This window comes from Labrus bergylta, chromosome 15, assembly GCF_963930695.1.
Source record: "Labrus bergylta chromosome 15, fLabBer1.1, whole genome shotgun sequence".
NCBI lineage: Eukaryota > Metazoa > Chordata > Actinopteri > Labriformes > Labridae > Labrus > Labrus bergylta.
Genome location: NC_089209.1, coordinates 23664184 through 23685317, shown reverse-complemented (window position 1 = coordinate 23685317; position 21134 = coordinate 23664184). Strand labels below are relative to the sequence as shown.

The following is a 21134-nucleotide window of genomic DNA, read 5'->3' as shown; positions in this document are numbered from 1 at the left end:
ATTTATATATCACAATCTGTGTCTCCAATATATCCAGTTTGATAAACTATGAGCAACACCACTGCTGATATTTTCACACAATCATGAAGAATGGCTACTAATGAACTTATTTAATCTGTGCACACTATACTTGGAAGTCCAGTTGGAAAGCTTCCACTTGTGCTGCCATCAGGATGTGACAGCTGGAAGAGACACAATCATCACATTTTGCACATTCCTCATTTAAACATGGAAAATGTGACACTTTACAGAGAACCACAGGTCTTTGTTCTGTCCTTTGAAATAAAAACATCAATAAACTATTTTTTTTCGTAAGGTAAAGCGGGGTACACACTACTAGATAATCAATGGGTTTATTATTATCTGATTTTCCAAAGATGATCTTGCCAGATGTTCCTGTGGTGTGAGGTGTGTTTAGAGTGATTTTGAACTCCCTGATCTGCTCAGAAGACAGTTGGAGCCACCTCAATATTGAACATGTTTAAGATTTATTTCTGATCGTAAATAAATGTTCAATATGTCATTCAGAAATCCGGTTGTGTCGTACACTCAAATGTCACTGCTGCAGTCAAATCAGATCTACAGAGGTGGAATTGTTTGCCACTATCTCTGGCGGGAAGGGTAGAGACTGTAAAAATTAACGTGCTACCCAGATATTTGTATTTATTTCAATGTCTCCCCATATTTCTCCCTAAGTCCTATTGTAAATCTATTAACGACATTATTCCTTCTTTTATTTGGGCTGGTAAGCGTGCGAGAACGGGTAAAATTTTACTCCAGAGGAGCAGGTCAGTAGGTGGGCTTGGGTTACCTAATTTTATCAGCTACTATTGGCCAGCCAATGTTCACAAAATTATACTTTGGTTTATCTCACCCCAGTGCAGCTGGTGCCGATTAGAGGCTGACTCCTGCTCCTCTTCTCTCCCATCTCTGGTGTGTGGCACCCTTCCCCTCTCTCCCTCTAGCTGCACGTCTAATACTGTGGTAATAGGCACACTTAAAATATGGTCACAAATTAGACGACGCTTTGGGTGGCTCTCCCTCCCTAAAGCGACGCCCATCTGTAATAATCACCTTTTCATACCAGCTAGGATTGACCCACGATTTGCATCTTTGGAGAGGAATGGCCTGCGCTGTCTGGGTGACTTATACGTTAATGATGGTTTTTTTCTGCATTCCATTTAAATGGCTCAGACTTTATTTCGATATTTTCAGTTCCGTGATTTTGCTAGGACCCACTCACCGGCATTTCCTCATGTTCCAAACCCCAGTGGCATTGATTTGGCACTCAAGGCAAGAATCTTACCCAAAGGTCAGGTTTCCTTCCTTTCTGACCTCCTGTTCACAACTGACGAGTCCGCGGTAAAAAAGATCAAGGCTGATTGGGAAAGCGAATTACAAACCAACCTTTCTAAGAATTTCTGGGAAAAGGCGCTTGGGGCTGTTAATTCTTCTAGCTGCGTTAGGCTGTCTCTTACCCAGTTTAGAGTGCTCCACAGACTTCATTACAGCAAATATAAACTCTCCAGAATATTTCCGGATACAATTGATGAAACTTGTGGTAGATGCTCTCAGGCTCCTTGCAACCTGACACACACGTTTTGGTCCTGTTCTAAATTAGTTAATTATTGGCAGTCCTTCTTTAAGTCCATCTCCGACATTTTAGGTATAAACATCAATCCATCCCCACATATAGCTATTTTCGGTAGGTCTCCTGACGATCTTGCCACCTCGACCACTCAGGACAATGTTATTGCGTTTGCCTCTTTAATTGCCCGCAGGAAAATCCTTCTCTTATGGAAATCTTCACAACCTCCCTCCTTCAAAGCATGGCTGCACAATGTCTTATTTCTCCTTAAGTTGGAGAAAATTTAATTCTCTCTTAGAGGGTGCTCTGATAGGTTTTACCCTCACTGGAGACCTCTGCTTCAATATTTTGAGAAACTCTCACCTGATGAGGTATTGTAGTAGTACACCTTCACCTGCTGATACTGATCCTGTCCTCACGTGCCAATCAGGAAGCAAGCTGACAGAAGAAGGAAGCACAACAAGCCTAACCATGGCAACTATCTTATCGTTGTCCAAAGAATTTATATGATATCTTATCGTTATGTAGCTGACGTTTATTCTGCTGTGGCATGCTAACGGATACTGAATGATCAGCAGCAACACTACTCAAAAGATGAATAAAATCAAATAAAAACCTCAGAGTGATAAAAAGAACCTGCTTTGGCATCACAGCATGTACCACTAAAGTTATGAGTTTGATTCTGGCTTCAAGAGTCTTTTCTGTTCCCACCACACAAATAAATGCTTCCACCTTCAACAATGACGATCTGTTGAGTTTTCCTGAAAACGTTAAGCCTCAACAGAAACCCAAAACACCACAAAGCTGTTTCTCCATGTGGCACCGCACAGAGGAGCCAACAAATTAAATAACAGACAGGAGGCTTAACTGTGCAGTGATCTGTGAACAGATGAACAGGCCTCTGCAGCTTCACAGTGCGAGAGCTCCATCCGTCACCAGGAGCTGAAAACGTTTCAGATTCACTAAAAGCTGAGCAGGCTGAAGGCGAGGCGGCCTCGTTGCTGAAAAGACTGACCCACAACTGGAAGCTCACAACACGAGTGTGATCGGCCTGTGGCTCCTCAGGGTGGTGTGTTTACAAAGCTTTCAAATGATATTTGAAACTCATTTAAGACTTCACAATGACTGACTTTAGTTTTTCCCTTCAGGAACAGTTTAGTAAGCTCTTAATTGTACCACAACAACATGCAGTTTTTAAAAGACTGGAAGATATTCAGTTATTAAGGAAATATAAAAATAAACATTGGCCTTTTTTTCATAAATGCCACAAAGAAAGATTTTTAGAAAATCTTAACAGATGTTGAAAATGTGAGAGAGCCCACGTGAAGAAAGACAATAAATAATCACACACACAAACTTATTCACTCAACAAACAAGAATCCTCACTGGAAAAACTGGAAATCTTGTCGTCGGTCCGTTTGTGCAGGCACGATCAGGAAAAAAAAGTCCTGAAGACTGAGAATCAACTGATCGGGCCGTGATCAGTCGTTGTGCCTCAGTGAACACTGCAAAACACACTGGAAATTCGACATGACTTCGAAATTAATCGTAGACCTCAAAAATTGGGTTTAAATCCATCTTAAACGCAAACTATGTAAATTCCACCACTAGGGGGCTCTCATTAAAAAATAATACCGACAATGTATCCAGGTTTATTTTACATGTGTTTTTTTTTTATCACAGCAGCACATACAGCAACAGTACGGCAGCTTTCAGTAGCAGCTCATGCTTGCTTATGTAGTGGTCTTAGACGTATCATCTGGTGTTTCCACGGCAACGATAAACATGTCTTGGCATGTCTGGCTCTGTCATGGTGGCCGCCAAGACATGACACGTCCGGTTACAACTCTAAAATGAAGGATTTCTCTGGTTGATAACTGTTGGAAAAATTTGAGGTAATGTAACAAAAAAATATATCACAAAGGTTTAGTCCATTTTTATTTATTTAGATATTTTAGTGTAAACATCTATATAAATTCTACATATTAAAAATTTAACTTGCACAGTGTACGCCCGACTTAAATGACTGAAAGGTTCAAATAAATTTACTTTCAGAATTTCTCCGTAGATTGAAACAGCTGGTAGTGAAAGAGGCTGAAAAGTTGTTCTTGATCTCAAAGTCCATCACTAACAGTTGTTGTTTGTTTTTGTCCCTTACAGGCTCAGGTTGTTACTCTAAGTGTCTGACAACATTACGGAAAGGATCCCTCAGAGATAGAGCTTTTTGTGTGGAAGTGGAAGATAATTTTTTTATACCAAAAAGATCTCTCTCAAAAGCCACCGAACTCCACTGACAAAAACAGCAGTTTATTGTAAAAAACAGGGACTTGCTGGTCTTCCTCTGCATCAACCTGTGAGGTATTCTGTGTTGGTTTTTATTTACTGTGATAGCCCCACAATAACAATCAAAAATAGTTCAGCTCATTTTTTGTGTAACAAACCACAAACAAACACACCTACAGTATACCTGCAGCGTTCTTCACAGTAGAAGTACAGTGTTGTTTTTGTCAAGAGTTTCTGTCAGCTTCAAAAATTCAAATTAACTGTTTTACCCCTTCCTACTGTATCTCTTTGGGGATTCTTTCTCTCTGTCAGACACTCAGTCCAACAATCTGAGCCTGTTAGTGGTGAAAAAAACACTTTTATTTGCAAAGACGCTTTTGTCCCGAATGATTTCATTCCAGTCATTACGGACTGTTTCATGGTCGCTTTCAGGCAATCTAGTGGAGCAATTCCAAAACTTTCCAAGCCAAGAAATAGCTTTATTTTTGATTATCTTGCTCAAACAGCGGTGTGTGTGCAGTCTTTTCGAAGGGGGTTAAAAGCAAATTAAATTCTGTGAAGGTAGGAAAATAATCTGGGAAGATGTCTGTGTGCAGAAAACCTGGATGTGCCAGGCATATTTAATGTAGTTTGGCACAAACAAAACCAGTATCACCCTTAGAGTGTGCAAGAATCAGAGCCAGCATGTCCTCAAAATATTTCTGAGACCAAAGAATTGTCATGCGACAGAGTAGAGTGGTTTCTTGGAAAAGAAATAATAATCGAGGCGAGTGGAAGAGCGAGGGAGAAAACTTTTGACAGCAATTAAAATAAAAAAAACAGCAGAGGGAGAGGGCTCAGCGGGGAGAAGGTGACGTGAGGAACCTCATAAAGAGAGATTTAACCTTCGACAGGAGCTGCTCAGCCGCACCCTGTCGGGACCGGAGAGGAAAATGTCATTCCACCACTTTGGACCCTGGAGGGAAACTTTGAAAATGCCAATTTATATGCTGGTCTCATATCTGTTGTGCCTTTGCTGTCAATGCAAAACATGGCGGAGAAGGAGACGAGACGTGTTGCAAAGAGAGTGTGAAGAGAAAAACTGTGGATGTATAATAACTCTCTGTGTGTGTCGGTGTGTGTGTGTGTGTGTGTGTGTGTGTGTGTGTGTGTGTGTGTGTGTGTGCGTCCCTGTCTTAGATTATTCTTCGCTTGTTGGGTTCCTAGATGTTTTCCATTTCAATTCCTGAATTTAAATCCTCGCCTGAATTAAAAGATTTCCACGTTAACACCGATGTTTTCTGCTGATTGGAGTTTGTGAACCATGCAGGATCGTTCTACAGATTCCTGATAACAAAAAACGTTTATTTTTTATTTTTTATGAAGGACTGTGGCTGCACGTACACTGCTTGGAGTCTGGAACAAATCAGCATTTAGCACCTATGTGTACATTTTGAAAACACCAAGACTTTTCCCACTTTTGCAAATTGAGGCCCCGTGTCCACCTGGCCTTTTTTCCAAGCAGAAAAGCGCTGACGATGTTCTCGGGTTTGTGTTCTGAAAATAAACGCGCAGCAAGTGTCTCTACCACAGGAGTCTTGACAATAGAAGCTGTATGGCAAACACTGCTGTTGCTTTTTACTGTATGTTTCATATTTAACTTTTATTCTTCACTAAGAGCACCAAGGGGAGGATGCTTGCCCTCCTACTTTTTCTGCAATATGAACTTAATAATAATAATGTTGGCCCTGCAATCACAGCTCCAATCAGACATGGACCAAGCTAATATATGATTGGCTGATTAAAAGAGTGCCAATGATGTCTGAGGACCCCTTCTGAAAAGTTGAACGATTTTCAACTTAAAGCTCACACATTGTGCAAAATACACTTAAATATGTTTTTTGAAAACTACTATGTGTCCCTAGTTTGTCAAACCCTCCAACCATGAGAAAAGTCCATCCTCTCTGTCTTTTGCCTGCTCCACTTTTCAGAAAATGTGTGCTCAAACAGGCTCAATCATGACGTCACAAAGGGCAGTAACCCCTCCCCCAGGTGGGTGACACTCCCACAGCTAGGTGTTTGCTCTGCCCTCTGACTCTAACTTTTCAGAGTAGACAATAAGGCATGGAGCGAGAAAGCCTAAGCAACTCCAGCCCTTCCAGAGCAGGCTAGAAACTCTATGAAACCAAGAAATGTATGAGTCAGCTTCAGGCCTCTATGTAATCCGGTGAAACCTCTTACATAAGCTTTCTTCTTCCAGCACTTAGGAGCAGCCCTCCCCTGAAAACCCTGCAGCGTTCTGCCCCTGGAAGGCTTCAAGAGAGCTGACCAATCAGAAGAAAGTGGGCACATGGAGAGGAGGTGCCTTAAGGAGACAGCAGCTGAAACTAACCTTTCCTGGCAGAGGCTCAAATGAGGGCGTTTACTGACGTCTGTAGAAGATAAATGATAAGGTTTTTCAGCTGCAAAATCATGCAAAGATACTTCACAGGTTTCACAGACTGATCTTTAATCTGGAGAACTCATCATTTTAGCACACTTTCTAGTTTTGTAGACATGAATGGCATTGTGTACGTCATCCATAGTTTTAAATTTACATTTTGTGTGTAATAAAATAAGAAGATTCAGGGTGTATAACATGAGATAGCAATTCTCCAAGGCCATGTATGCAAATAGTGAATTGACTGATTACACCTTCCTCTATGAACTACAACCGTAAAGTGACCAGTTGTGTCTGTCTGTCTGAGCTCTGTATGATCGCTCTCACTGTCTGTTTGCTATGTGGCAATTCATCTAAGCAGCCGGTAGCACGTTTGGTAAAATGAATACATAAATACCTCATTGAAAAAACAAGATTTTTACAAGATAGCAAAACCAAGAGGACACACCATTTCTCCAACACTGTATGAGTAGAGATACGTTTACATGTATTTATGAGCTCAAAGAGAAACTATCATTTTGGGGTCTTAAAAAGTACAAAGAGTTTTAGAATTTGTTCAGTCTAGCTTCAGCTGAACCTATCAGCAGATTAGACCACAAAATGTTAACTGGAGAATCTGGTGTACAAGACACACTTTTAAGACCTTATTTCCATTTAAAATGTGTATCTACATCTTATTTACCGGTGCGACGTAAACCAATATAAAATGTTCAAAAGTTCAGCCTCCACTATCACGAACTGCACACAATGTGACACGATTGAAAAGTGGCTGACGCACTTGTATTCATTGCGATCAGCTGCATGCTGGGATACACAACACGGAGCAGGCAGTGCACACTTTGAACAGCTTTTTCCCTCATGAAGTTATTATCATGTATTTAGCAAAAGCAGTGGTAAAAAGTCAATTTAAAGCTTGTCTGGTTTGAATGAATAGACTCCTCTATTAATAACAAGTGACCAGAGGAGGTGAGCAGAGAGACTGTAGACAAATATGTTTCTGTGAGTCTGAACGTAACAACTATCAACGTTAGCGTAGGCTGAGAGCTAAACTAGCACACAGTTAGCTAGCAGGATAACAAACTCCACATGGTTAAAACAGATGGTACTAAAGAGCTAAAGCAGCATATTGTGGACGTTGGTGAACACAATGGAAATCATCATGCAGGAAGACAGATTAACACTTTTGTCCCTCTGGGGGCCCTTTAAAAAACAGACTACATCATAAGCTGCGTTCGGCAGAGCAAGCCTAAATGCTCAGTTCAGATTTTTTACTCAGGTGTGTTTTTTTTTTTGTTTGGTTGTTGCTTTGAAATGTGGCTTGTATCACACTCCTTTTGGAATCCACATATTAAAGTAGAGCAAATCTAATTTGAAAAATTCAGATTCCATGTGACTTGTGCTGTTCACACTGTCATAAAATTAAAAAAACAGATTTAGGTCAGTTAAGTCTGCAGTGTGAACACAGTCCTGCTGAGGCTCAGTGGTAGAGTCGGATAGTTGGGGGTTCGAACCCCAGCTCCTGCAGCCACATGTCAATGTGTGTTTCTTGGGCAAGACACTTAACCCAAGCTCCTGCTGCTTCGTGAGCGGTGTATGAATGTGTGTGAACAGGATTAGATTCTGATGGCCACTTCACACAGCAGCCTCTACCATCAGTGTGTGAATGTGTAGGAGTGACCTGCGGTGTAAGAAAGCTTTGAGAGGTCAGAAGACTAGAAGACCGCTCAGGTCGTCTGGGACAGGTCTGCTCTCTGTCCCCAGAGTCAGAACCAAACACCAAGAAGCAGCGTTCAGTTTCTATGCTCCTTATATCTGGAACAAACTCCCAGAAGACTGCAGGTCTGCTGAAACTCTCACCTCTTTTAAATCGAGGTCGAAGACACACCTGTTTACAGCTGCCTTTCATTAAACAATTTTAGTAAGATTTGACATTTTAACTTCAATTTTAAAATTGTAACTTTTAACTCTTTTTATATTTTTACTTTATTTCAATTAATTTCATTTGAATTATTTTTATTTGAACATATGTTCAGATTTAATAATTCCAGTGATTTATTTTTAATGTTCTATTTTAATCTTTCTTTTCTTTCCTCTGTCATGATGCTTTTGATGTCTTGTGTGAAGCACTTTGAATTGCCTTGTTGTTGAAATGTGCTATATAAATAAATTTGCCTTACCTAGAAAAGAGATACACAAACTGTAGTCCATTTACAGCCTTATTGTGGGATGTATTCTGATTATATGGTAACAACAGGGCCCAGGTTTTAAAAACATCAGAATTTCCCTTAAAAGCTTCCACAGCAGTTTATCTTTTTCCTCTAAATAGCAGCGGCGCCGGCATGCAGTGAGCATAATAACCCGAAAACTCTCAGAATTCAAGGAAATTAGCAGCAGCTGAATGACTTCACCACCAATAGTTGTCATTATATCTTAGAAAATTAGTTTCCAGCTAAAGCTTCCATTTCCCACATGTTGTTAGCACCTTGTTAATTATATTATGAGATAGCGTCTCTTGGAATGTGTTTTCCTGTAATAAAAATGTTAAATCTAGAAGCTTTCTCACTACGTTCCTGTTACACTCAGCTTGTGTGGGCAGCCTGGAACATACAGTACAGCGGATGGCTCAGGGTTACTGTCTGTCTGTACGTGTACTGTACACAGCAAGTACAACTTCAGGCTATGGTACATGCCTGTTGCTAACAGCGGCACCAAGCCTGATGTGTGGCTTAAGTTGTCCTGACAGCATGGGGAGTAGATGTCTCCTCCACAATTACCCAGCAGGCTTTGGTACATGCTGGAAGAACTGGGAAACAGCCGCACATGACACCCCCAAAGACCAATGCCAGAAACCTTGGTGTCACAGATGCCGACCTCAGCTTTCATTGCCATAATAATAATAATGTACCCAGCGATCTTTCGCTCAGATCAAAAACATCTAAAGAATCAGGGCCTTTCAATCTTTCTATCACACTCAGGTGCTGAAAAACTAGTTCACACTCATGTAATTTAGACCAGTGGTTCTCAACTGGTGGGTTGGGACCCAGAGGTGGGTCACGGAGCCTTTTTCAGTGGGTCGTGCATGTCTGCCTGGAAAAAAAGTCTGTGAAGCACTTTTTTAAACATGTTTCTTTAGTTCAGTTCAAACTGCACAAGTTTTACAGCGATACAAATCTGATTGGTCGAAATATCAGAAATCTGGATTTTGGATCTGGATCTGGACCACTGGTTTAGAGTACTAGACTATTGCAATAATCTCTTTTCTGGACTCCCACATAAATCCATAAAACAATTGCAGCTTATAGAGAATGCTGCTGCACAGATTTTAACCAGGACCAAGAAATCCCAACACATCACCTCTGTTCTTAAATCCTTACACTTGGCTTTCTATGCACGCCAACATTTTAAATCCTTTTCTGTTTATAAAGCGCTGAGTGTCAGGAGGACTTGAAACTTGTGGATCTCATTTAGCTTGAAAGTATTTGGCTCGATCTTAAATGACAAAAAGCAATAGACCACTGGAGAGTGCCGGTGTTTATAATTATTATATGTGTTCACAAACCTGCACTTTATTTGTGAACCAATCCACACATTTTTATTTTTTTGTTGTTCTTGGTCTTCACTAGGGATGTTCCCAGTCGACTAATTTCCTAGTCTATTTGACAGAATTTAAACTCTGTTTAACTGACTAGTCTAAAGGTAAGACAACTCTTAGAAAAATGTGAAAATTGGGAACAATTTGTTCAGAATTGTCTCTTCTAAAATGTATTAAACTAGGAAAGAAACTTGTTGAGAATAAAAGATCATACATTGCGGAGCTAGCACCGCCAACCTCCGGTCCTCCCTGCAGCGTATCATCCAAATGCCTGTGCTAGATGTAATTTACACATGCTCCGTTTGATATCCCAGTTTAACTTACCACAACTACAACTTACTCTCCATTTTTTAGATTAAAATACTGACAAAACCACGTTGCTCCTACGATATATACTATCCATTCACTTAACTTGTTTACATCCTGGTAGTAGAGCAGGGAGAGCGGGCTCATTAACAGGACCTACAGCCCCAGTGTTGGACGGCTGTGTTGAATTTGAAAAAGTGTTAACAATTTGTTTAACCCACTAGTAATTCTGGTGTCCACAAGTGAGGGTGATGACATTTAACTGTTTAGTCCACTTAACGAGCACAACCATAGTCCTGACTCGGTCTCAATCCTTCAATGTCTTGGTCTCGGTCTTGACTACATTTCTTAGACCAATGAAAGTACAGCCGCTAACAGGGCCGACACACAGCCAGCAGCAGATCTAGACCAGAGAGTCTTACCCCATCCAGCTGATTTATACATGCGAGCAAAGTAAATGTTCATCATCGTCTCCAAATATGAGGTGAGCTTCCGTTAGCGCTGAACTTAAAACAGCATGTAGAAATGATGGACACTTTTCACTTCCAGGTTGTGAGGACATATCACAGCTGTGACTGCAACACTTGGACTACTGGAAACAAGTTGAATCAATACTTCACCACAGGTTTCTGTACTTGAGTAAAAGCCTTCTTTCTCTCTATCCTCTGAGTATTTCTCCCATCTCTTGAACAAAAATTCTATTTCTTCTTTTGTCTAACATTCACTCGAGGTTCCAGTCCCATAAAATCCAGGTGCCGTGGGTTAGATAGAAGGGAAGGCGACACTTTCAGGTGGGCCGGGAGTGTCAAAGAGATTGAGAGAGCTGTATCCAAAAGCAATTAGGTTAAAAACATCCTCTCTGTCTTCTTGGCCACCACTTAGTCATGATATTGGACTCGGGGGATCCATCAGTGCCCGGCAGAGTGGAATCAAATGCGCTCAGATGTGTGATCGGGCTATCAGGGTTGGACAGGCACTTCAGGATGAGAGATGAGCCCCTCAGTACCTCATCCCCCAGTGTCTTCTGGGATCACTTCCAGATTTGATGGCAGGGCCCGTGGCAGCTCACATTCAGCCTGGGTCTCCTCGGGTCATGGAAAAGATATACTGGGATATCGAGTGGGAGGGTGTGGGTGACTGTATGCATGCTACCGGTACGATCTCCTTGCATTTAATTAACAGCTGCATTACATTTTCTGTTCTCCAGTATGTTGTCTCTTTAGTGAATTTTGTGAATCTGTCGAACTAGACATAACATTGATATCTGCGTCATCCTTTTCACGTCATGTCTTGCCCATTGAGACCACCCCCCACATCCAGACCACGAGGATTTCAGGGTCAGTCCTCCTGAAAGTTTCAGGAGTGCTTGTATGAAAACAGCTTTACCTACATTGGTAAATGAGGCTGGCTGGATGATGTTGCAGTTTTCAGAGGGAATGATTTTGCCCCTGTTTTGTGTGTGTGTGTGTGTGTGTGTGTGTGTGTTAGAAAGTTTGTTTTTCCATACATCTGTACTTTATAACAGCTAAATGAATCAAATGTGGGCACTGCGGAGTTCTTGTGGCCTGATGAATTGGTTGGTTTCATTCTCATATTTAGTGAATAAAACTCTGCAGCTCTGATTGAATAATCCACCAGTCAGACACTTTTCTTTGTAGTTCTTTAATGTTCGAGACTTAGAGCAGCGTCCAGCTTTGAAGACAGAGTGTTCAGATGGATTGGCCTTTTGGTAGCTCCTGCATATCTAATGAAGCTGGCTCTAACTGTCTGATAGAGGGTGAGAGACAGACTTTATGAACACCTTTTACAGGTCTGGATTTACTTGCAGGCAATTATGAATCAATAAGTTGAACAAAAGAAGATAAACTGTTGATATTTTGGGGGGACGGGGGAGTGCAAGCCATAGTTTTTTTTACATGGATGTACATAAGTAGTTACATCTACAAGCCCAAGAATAGATTTTCTATTTTAACGTAAGCTATCAGGAAGTCTGCAGACAAACACAGAAGGCAACAGATCAGCAGCATAAACCAAAACTTCCAGCAGATGTGTGCATTTCATGTGCGACACCCACAGGCTGCGTTCTCATAGCACAGCACAGAACAGCTGGAGTGCCAAGACAAAGGAGCTCCAGTGGTAATTACAGTATCATGTGCGACAGCGCAGGATAATACGATGTATGTGGTATAAAACCTTCATAAACACAACAATAACACAGCCATTGTTCTCCACTGTCAACAAAAACTTTTTTTTTTTTTTTTTTTTTTTATAAACTGGATGTTTTCATGTTGATTTGGTGTCTGACTTCCTGTCCCACTCGCTCTGCTCTGTCTGTGGTAAATTGATGCACTGTGCTCCAGCATCCACCAAAAATAGAAGCCTTGTGAATCTGCTGCAGAAGACTCCGGACTGTCAGAGCTGAGAGGCAGCGCAGCGGGGCACACACAATGAATAGAGTAAAAACCAGCTGCTTTGACAGAGCGGAGACCGACCGAACACGCATCTGGTGGATTTTAGCAGCAAAGAGTAAGGTGCCAAAGACAATTCACATAGCTGGATATCAAACATATGGCAGAGAATATCTATGGTAGACAGTATCCAGATTGTTTTAAAAAATACTCGAGAATTGAAGTAAAGATTAACATAGGCCAATGAATCATTTTTAAAAAGCTGCCACAATTATGTGTTTCTTGTCAGGAGGGAAATAACAGGACGGATTATTAAGACACTTAATGTTCCAGTTGAGCTTAATCTAGTCATCTGCAAAAAAGTGAACTGCAGCATGTGATGTCTTTTTACAGAGCTTATTTTCATTTACAATAAAGAGCAGTGGTCTCATATTCAATGAGTCATTTCATTCATTTTCAAGCAGTATTGTTGCGTTATGCTTGGATTTGCTGCATTTCTTCAAGCAACATCACTTTAACCATCCTTTGACAGTTTCTGTAATGTTGGTCTTTTCTGTGCAACTATGCAACATTAGCTACATGTTACTCATCCCAGCTGAGGCTCTCTGAGAACAGAAAGCTGTATGTTGTACAGAGAAAGAAAAGCCCTCGAGGCAAATCTCTAACTCATGCTAAAGGGATATGTAAATAAAACTGATTGGACTCGACTATTTAGAGGTTTGTGATGTGTTTTCTGCTTTATGTCCACTACTACATTATATGCTAAAGGTTTATTTAGGGAAACAAACAGTGAGTCACGTTTCTTGTTAATGATCACATGGATGACCAGTTAAATCTCTGATGCCATGACATACTGTATGATGCTTCATATCTGGATAGGGTTGCAAAAAAAAAAATCTTCCAAACCGCAGCACAGACAGTTTTTAAAACACAAACATTTTCAAGGTGATTACACAGATTAAGTATCAATAGTTTAGTATGTGAACAAATGTGAAATACAGTCCCATTTTCCACTTCATTTATTGAGAGACTGCACTTATATTATGGCAAGAATATTGTTTTTGTAATGTCGGCATTTTTGTGCGGGAAAACTCTCTCAGGTTGAGCATTGGATTCTTAAGTTAAATCGGATGTTTTATATGCTGTTTTTTTTTTTTGTGGGGTCAGAAGGACATTTTCTCGCCCAATTCTGATAAATTGATCCATAAGTCAAAAATTCCTGATTCGTGATCTGGTATTTTAAAGGTGGTAAAAGTGACATATTGTTGCTTTTCTTGATCAACTCTAAACACTTATTTTAGAATATGTTAACAAGAAACAAATCAGTTTTATTCTTTAAGCTCTTTCAGTGGAAGCATAGATTTTTCTTTAGTGTTCCAAACTTCTTCATATGACTAGAGAGTTACTGAACCAGCCAGTCGCACAAACGTCAACTCTCTCCTTGTGGGAAACGCTGTCACCACCTTTGCTTTCAGCCTCACTACTTGTATGACACACTGCTTCCTGCACTATCGGCACACATAGATTGTAAAAAGAGGAGCGAGGAGATGATGGGGAAACAGATCCCAGCAGCATCCTCTGCACACGGTGGTCCCTGCAGTGCCTGATGCACAGCCACAGGCGCTCCCCTGCTCCACATCCCCTCCTGCTGCTGCTGTTTCACTTCCTGTGCCCATTTTTAGGCTCTTCCCTCCGGTGACAGTGAGCAGAGATGACAAGGAAAAGCCCTTTCCCACACGAGTCCCTCTGGCGTCTGTTGGGTGAGCAGAGGTCCGGTCACTGGCTCAAGGCGGGACGCTGATAATCCTCGTATGCAAAATCATCTTATGTAACACATATTTGGTGTGTTGGCCACTGGGAATGATTCATAGTGCGTCCAGAGGGGAGAAACATGGCTCTGTTGCGTAACCACAAGCCGACACTAAAGATGTGAAGGAGCGCGCGCAGAGGAGAGAAAAGACTTCTTCAAAGTCTGAGTCTCTCATTTGCTGCTGTTTCCACAACATCCAGCTGAGAGGTAAATCCAGGACGACGGAGATAATCCATCAATTTAACAACAGTTAGAGAATATTCATCTGAAACTATTTTACCCATTGATAGTTTTCTAACAGAAACATTCAATATACCTAAAATGAAGTATCAAGTAAGGACGAGTATACCGCAAACAAACGGCAGCAAAACTGTTTTCACAGATTATAGCGGGACAATGACAAACACCATTGTGTTGTTTGCAGGGAGAGTTAGTTAGTTAGGCAGTCAAAGTTAGCAGTCATCCATCTTTATAACCACAGCAGTATCGGAGTGCTACTCGCTCTGGTTCACAAACCAATTGTAGTTTTCTGAATAGACGTAAATTGCAGAAATCTCAAACATCTGCTCGTTCAAGCTTCATGGGTTTGAGTATTTTCTTTTTTCCTTTTATTCTGCATTCATAACAGTGTCTGAAGAATGATTTGAATGGCCAACAGGGCACCTGCACCCTGAACATGTTCTCAGGTGTGCACAGTTGCAGGAACATACCACCAAAAAGAAATCAGAAGTCTGTGGCACACTGAAAATAACATTATTTCATTTTATTGTGAGCAACAACACATTTCGCCTGTAGCTTCCTCAGGTTCACCCAGCACTGAAGATCAGACAAAAGAAGAAATAGCTTTTGACTCTGGGAACATTTTGATGAGCATTTTTGATAACCAGAATAATTGTTAGTTTTATATTTTCTGACTCAGCTGCTTGATTTATGAAAACGTTGGGATATGATGAGGAACAGTAAGCAAAGATGGATACACAAGACCAGCTGCAGCCATTCAAACCTAAAATACTGCGTACACACCACTGTGGATGTAATTCAGAGACAAACACAGAGAATTAAAAGGCCAGCCAGGAGTCAAAGCAGAAACAGCTGCAAACTCAAGGTTTCATTCAAGGGCGCAGCATCAGTTCATTTAGGGAATCAAATATTCATATTAAACTCCAGTCCAGTTACTCTCGCTGTGATTCTCTTTGAACCTCAAGGATGATACAACTTCAAACTACATGTGCAGCTTGTTTTACCTGCAGACTAAACGAAGGTTGAGAAACGTTCCTTCACACTATAATGTGACAAGAGGTTTTTAATCTGCACAAGAAGCAGCAGGAGCAACTTGGGGTTAAGTGTCTTGCCCAAGGACACATCGGAACAAAGGAAAATGTCTTCCAAACGTGAGTTGGCTGCCAGCGTTCACTTAAAAGAGCCAGCACAAAGAACTGGCTCGTTCTTGCCCGACACATCACTAGTGCAAATAATGGTCAGTTTATGTCTGCCAATGGAATCATGCAATCACAGACAGTGCTTTCTCTTTCACTTCAGCAGCTTTGCTTAAAAATAAGACTGGAGAGCTGACGTCTCATAAACCTTTCAATACGATCGATCAGTGAAATAAAGGAGCTTGTATCGACATCGAAGATCACTCTGTTACTGCTGAAAATTACAAATCTAAAGACACACAAACAAGCCATGAGCGCACAGAGTTAAAGACAGAACTTACAGAATTTACTCATTAGTGTTCTATAGTTTGCTTCATGTGATGTGATTTTTGTTTGTCTTTACATAATCAGTCTTACCGTCCATCTGTGTGTGCTGTTTGTCTGTGTGTGCTGAAAATGACAGGAGCTGCTAAACTGTTTTTATAGCAATGACAATAAAGATATATTCTATTCTAACCCGATAACTGATAGATTAATATTGAGGACTGATTCAAAGTAAGAGTTGACTTTTCTCATGTTTCTGGGTCACCAGTGTTTTTAGTTTCTGATACCTGCTTTGTTGCTACGGTAACCCATGCAGGTAGGCAGGAAAATAACCGTCCTGTCTTCAAAATCTGATTTGAGAAACAAATGGTCTACAGACTGAACGCAGCCTGAGACTTCAGCACACTTGAGATTTCATTCAAGCCTCTGCAGTCTGAACTACTGAGCAGTTCAATAGAGCTGAAACAATGAGCAGAGTAAGATCAAAATAAATCAACCTGAATCTTTTTACATTTTATTAAAAAAATACATTTTCAGCAAATCAGATTGACAAAATGATTTGGAATTTATTTTCTTTTTTTCTTGTGCGATATTATATTGACTAGTTTAGAGTTTATAACACAACAAGCTGTTCAAAGATTCATCTTGAGGGTTTATTGAAGTTTCCATTTTTGATCATTATTTGGATGTAGTATTGACCAAAGATTAATCATAAAAATAATTGGCTGATTGGTTATTATAAACACTTTTTCATTAGATACAGCCTCCAAAATGTCCCTTTGTCTCTTGTGTTTATAATTAAGGTTGTCAAATCAAACAATATTGATAGTCCTGCGATAGCACAGCAATTAAAATACAAGTCAGAGGCACCTCATTTTGGATTATTTAATTTCTTGTTTTAAGTCACAAAATAAAATACTGGCAAACTCCTGAACACTGTCTAAAAAATGCAAACATGGTGACAACTTTTCAGTACAGTGCTCTCTCTCTCTCTTGTGGTTAAAACATGACTAAAGATCTGAAGTTATTCATTAAGCGTTGATCATTCAAATTTCTACAATCTTAAATGTATTTGTTTCTTACAGAGTCTTTTATTGCCCATGGTGTACAGTCAGAGAGAGAGAGCTGTTCATGTGATTTAACATCTTCATTAAAAGGGAAACTCCAGTAAGACGAGCTCCAGTCATTCGGACTCTCTGAATAGTAAAACTGAAACTGTTCCAACTCGACGACTCTGAACAAACAAATCATGTTTGCCTTCGGGCACTGAACACCTGCATGTGTGTGTGTGTGTGTGTGTGTGTGTGTGTGTGTGTGTGTGTGTGTGTGTGTGTGTGTGTGTGTGTGTGTGTGTGTGTGTGTGTGTGTGTGTGTGTGTGTGTGTGTTGTCGAGAAAGGGTTGAGAGCAAACACTGAGCTCACACGATTCTCTTGCAGGAACTTTGTGGTACGTGGCATGAACTCAGAGCGTCATTATGTTTTCACTTCCTTCAGTGAAGATCCTGCTGTCAGCTGATGTAAACTCTGAGTTACCTTCTAAAGCACATCATCATCTAATTCCTCATATCGTGCAGGTCTATTATAGATTGTGGTTCTGCAACAGCACTGTAACAAAGTTCTGCCATCATTACACCTCTGTACACTTTGCATCCATAAAAGGTGAAAGATCAGTGTCCCAGTTTGAATTCACATTGCATTACGGAGTTACAGAATGACGAGAGGAGCGGGAGAAGCATCGTCTGTGAGCACACGGCAGGAGCGACCCACTGAAAATTGCTGACATTTTTGAGTCCCGACCCACCAGTTGAGAACCACTGATCTAACATCTGATCTAAGTACAGAAGCTTTGGGGGAGGAAAACAGACCTGGCTGCCGTGAGAAAGAGAGCGAATATCTTAAAATTCACATGTCAAAGTATTTGTGCAATTTGAAGTTTGCCTGCAATTTTTGGTGATTAAAACCAAGGAATTGCCTAAATCTGGGTGCCTATAGGTCTTCTGCTTTTGTTGCTGTGGTATCCAATCATTTGATTTAAACTATTATCTAGGGCTGGGAAATACAGACAAAAAGTCCTACCATAATACTTTTTTAGCCAAATGGCAACACACACATCTCCTTTTTTTCTGTACAGAAATAATAAGCACAAAGTCAGTCCTAATTTAAATCCAAATGGACCAAATGTCTCACAGACACTTTCATTAAAAGCCAGCTTCACGACGTCAAGTACATGAAAAATGACAAATAAACTACCCGTGTGAAATAAAAAGTTTGATTGTTAAATAATAAAATACACAGAGGTGTGCATTGCTATGCTGTGTGTTTCTGAGTTTTGCTCAGAGAGGGAGAGAGGCAGTTCAGGGTGAAGGACAGACAGGGGGGGAAATAGGTGAACTGGCGACTCAATGGAAGAATATTGTTATTTTAACTACATCTACAAACATTTTTATCTCATACCTATATCTTCGTTTGATAGTATATTGATATATTTACTTGACATATTGCCCAGTCCTACTAGTACGATCACAAAGTTTACAAAGCTGGTATCACGACGACCCTATAATGTGTATCACCAAATATAATCACAGATCCTGGTCTCCGTACAAAACCATCACCTGTGCTGTTTGAAACTACAAAACTAGAGTTCATTCATGTAAGAGACAGCTGCTTCAAACTCACACGTGTCCTAAAAACAGAACCTGGCACCAGGAAGAGATCTAGGTCTCTACAAGTATTATAAAGACAGATGTATGTCCTTTATACTACAGCATGTAGAAACAAAGCATGTCCACATGGAGTCAAACAGCGAACACATTAACACAGAGGACATCAGCTCAGTGCATGTTGTGAAAGTAGCAGCTTGATAGAGTTAGTTCATAAAGATGTTAATAAGATGTAAACATTAAAGTGGGAGATTGAGCTGTCATATTAAAGACACACGTAACACCACAGATAAACACATTAACAGAGGTCTTACCCGGACTCTTCAGGTTGTATTTACTCTCCATCCTGACACAGGTTGAGAGCTCTGTTTGAAGATAAAGTGCTGATTGGTTTCACTGCTAACTCGTTAGCTAGCCCCCAGCTAGCTTTACACCTACTTAACGCTAGCTACACTTAGCAGCCCGGCTAGCTCGCTTCGGTGTTCAATTATGGAGCAAAACAGCAGAATATGTGAGCCGCTCACTCCTCCAAGTGTTTCCGTGCGTAGATATGTCAAAGAAATACTGAAATCCACCCGTCACGAGAATATAAAAGAGCTGATTCTCAAGTTATCTTCTGTTTCTCGTCTGAAACTGTTGGTTAAATGCTATCAGCGTGACGTCATTCGCTGAAACGTAAACAGGAAGTGAGTGACTACTGGCTGCGTTCTTTTTCTGGGGCGGAATGGCGTAGCGCATGCGCAGTAGTTCACGACTTTTTTTTTAAATTTAGTTTAGCAAGAAACTTAAATGATATTTTCACCGCAAAAAAATATTATTTGGTCAATTTTGAATGAATACATTTTTCACACACACACACACACACACACACTGACTACCTGCACCACAGAACCCCCTCCCCTGGACCCAGAGCCCCTCACCCCCTCCCTCCTTTACACACTGACTCTCAACACAAGTGCAATTTTGCATCAGTAAGCTCTGCACTTCACATTTTTAAACTTTAAACTGTGTATTTTATTGTATTAAATAACGGTACTGTTTATGAACATTTGTTTATTCTGTATATTGGTGGGTATTTTGAATATTTTTGTGTTCAGTATTTGTATATTTTGGGTTTAGGGGCTGAAAAACCAGCAATGTTATCCTGAGATAACGGCATAAATAAGTCAAGATCCCAAGAAAACAACTAAGATTTACTTGTTTTCATGGGTAAACATGGGTTTGTATGGTACATGTATGGATGTATGTTTTCAAACTAAACTGCTGTCAGCTGAAGAGGGAGAAAATGAGATGACTGATCTATTGTGTAGATGTTCTCGCCGTGTTCTGCTGACCCCTCTCTCCAATCCCATCAGTGTTAAACCACCTCACTATCATGTCTTCCTCTACCCGCGATTAAATGCTCAAAAGGTAAAGCTTAACAATAAGATGTGGCAAACTGTCTGACTATCTGTGTGTCTGACTGTCTTCTTCTGCACCAGAATGTGAGCGCAAAGTTATTTAAGGGTTGAATTGTCAGGAGCGTGTCAGTTTCAGGGATGAAGCAATACACAGAAATCTGGGACTGCTTAAAGAAAGTTATTGTAGAGAGATTTCATACTGATCATGCCGATGCTTTAAAGCTTTATGGAGGTTCATGGGGTTTACTTTGATCTGAAACTTTGACCTGAGCGAGCTCTCAGTGTTTCAACGACCTGAAAAAAAACCAAATGTTTCAACCAAGAGGCGATTCTACAGGATCACACCAGGAGGGGAAACTTAAAGTTGTATCTTTTGGCATAAAAACGAGAAACAAATCAGAGATTTTTTACAATGAGCCTGTCAAATTTAAGCAGACATTTTTGCTCTTGTTGTTTTCCACTAAATCTTTATTGAAGTCTATACACAAGCTAAACTTTATTTGGCCAATATTTCAAATGTACAGTGACCTGAAGGTGAACTGCAAAAACACTTCACTGAACGCAAATACATTTCCACTTAACACGATAACTTTCCACTAAACCAAATCAGTTTCCACTAAACACAATGACTTAACACTAAACACATTGGGTAGCATGTAGCTGTTGTTGCATTGCATTCAATATTTTATGTTTTAAGAAGTGTTTTCTTGTCACAAAACATTTTTGCATTTCCCAAAATGTTTTTGTGGTTCAAGCATATTTGGTTTACATTGTTTGAAACATATTTTTTTGTTTCATGAAATGTTGACCTTCAGAGCCACCATAGAGATGCCTTGTATTTTGCTGGTCTTTAGAATAACAAACATGAGTAAAATAAACACATAATTTCTATGTACCATATTCCTAGCACTGACTCTCCCTAAAAAAAATACAATAAATCTTTATGGTTGTGTGACAATTCGAACAAT

At 40.3% G+C, this 21134-nt stretch overlaps 1 protein-coding gene across 1 annotated transcript in view; it reads right to left on the bottom strand.

Moving 5' to 3' along the window:
* ube2j1 (ubiquitin-conjugating enzyme E2, J1) overlaps nucleotides 1-19437 on the bottom strand; it is a 49348-nt gene extending 29911 nt beyond the window's left edge. Inside the window, exon 1 of the mRNA XM_065963530.1 lies at nucleotides 19081-19437. Coding sequence (XP_065819602.1) covers nucleotides 19081-19111 — 31 coding nt within the window. The 5' untranslated portion in view covers nucleotides 19112-19437. The remainder of the gene's footprint in view (nucleotides 1-19080) is intronic.
* Nucleotides 19438-21134: the final 1697 nt, after the last annotated feature.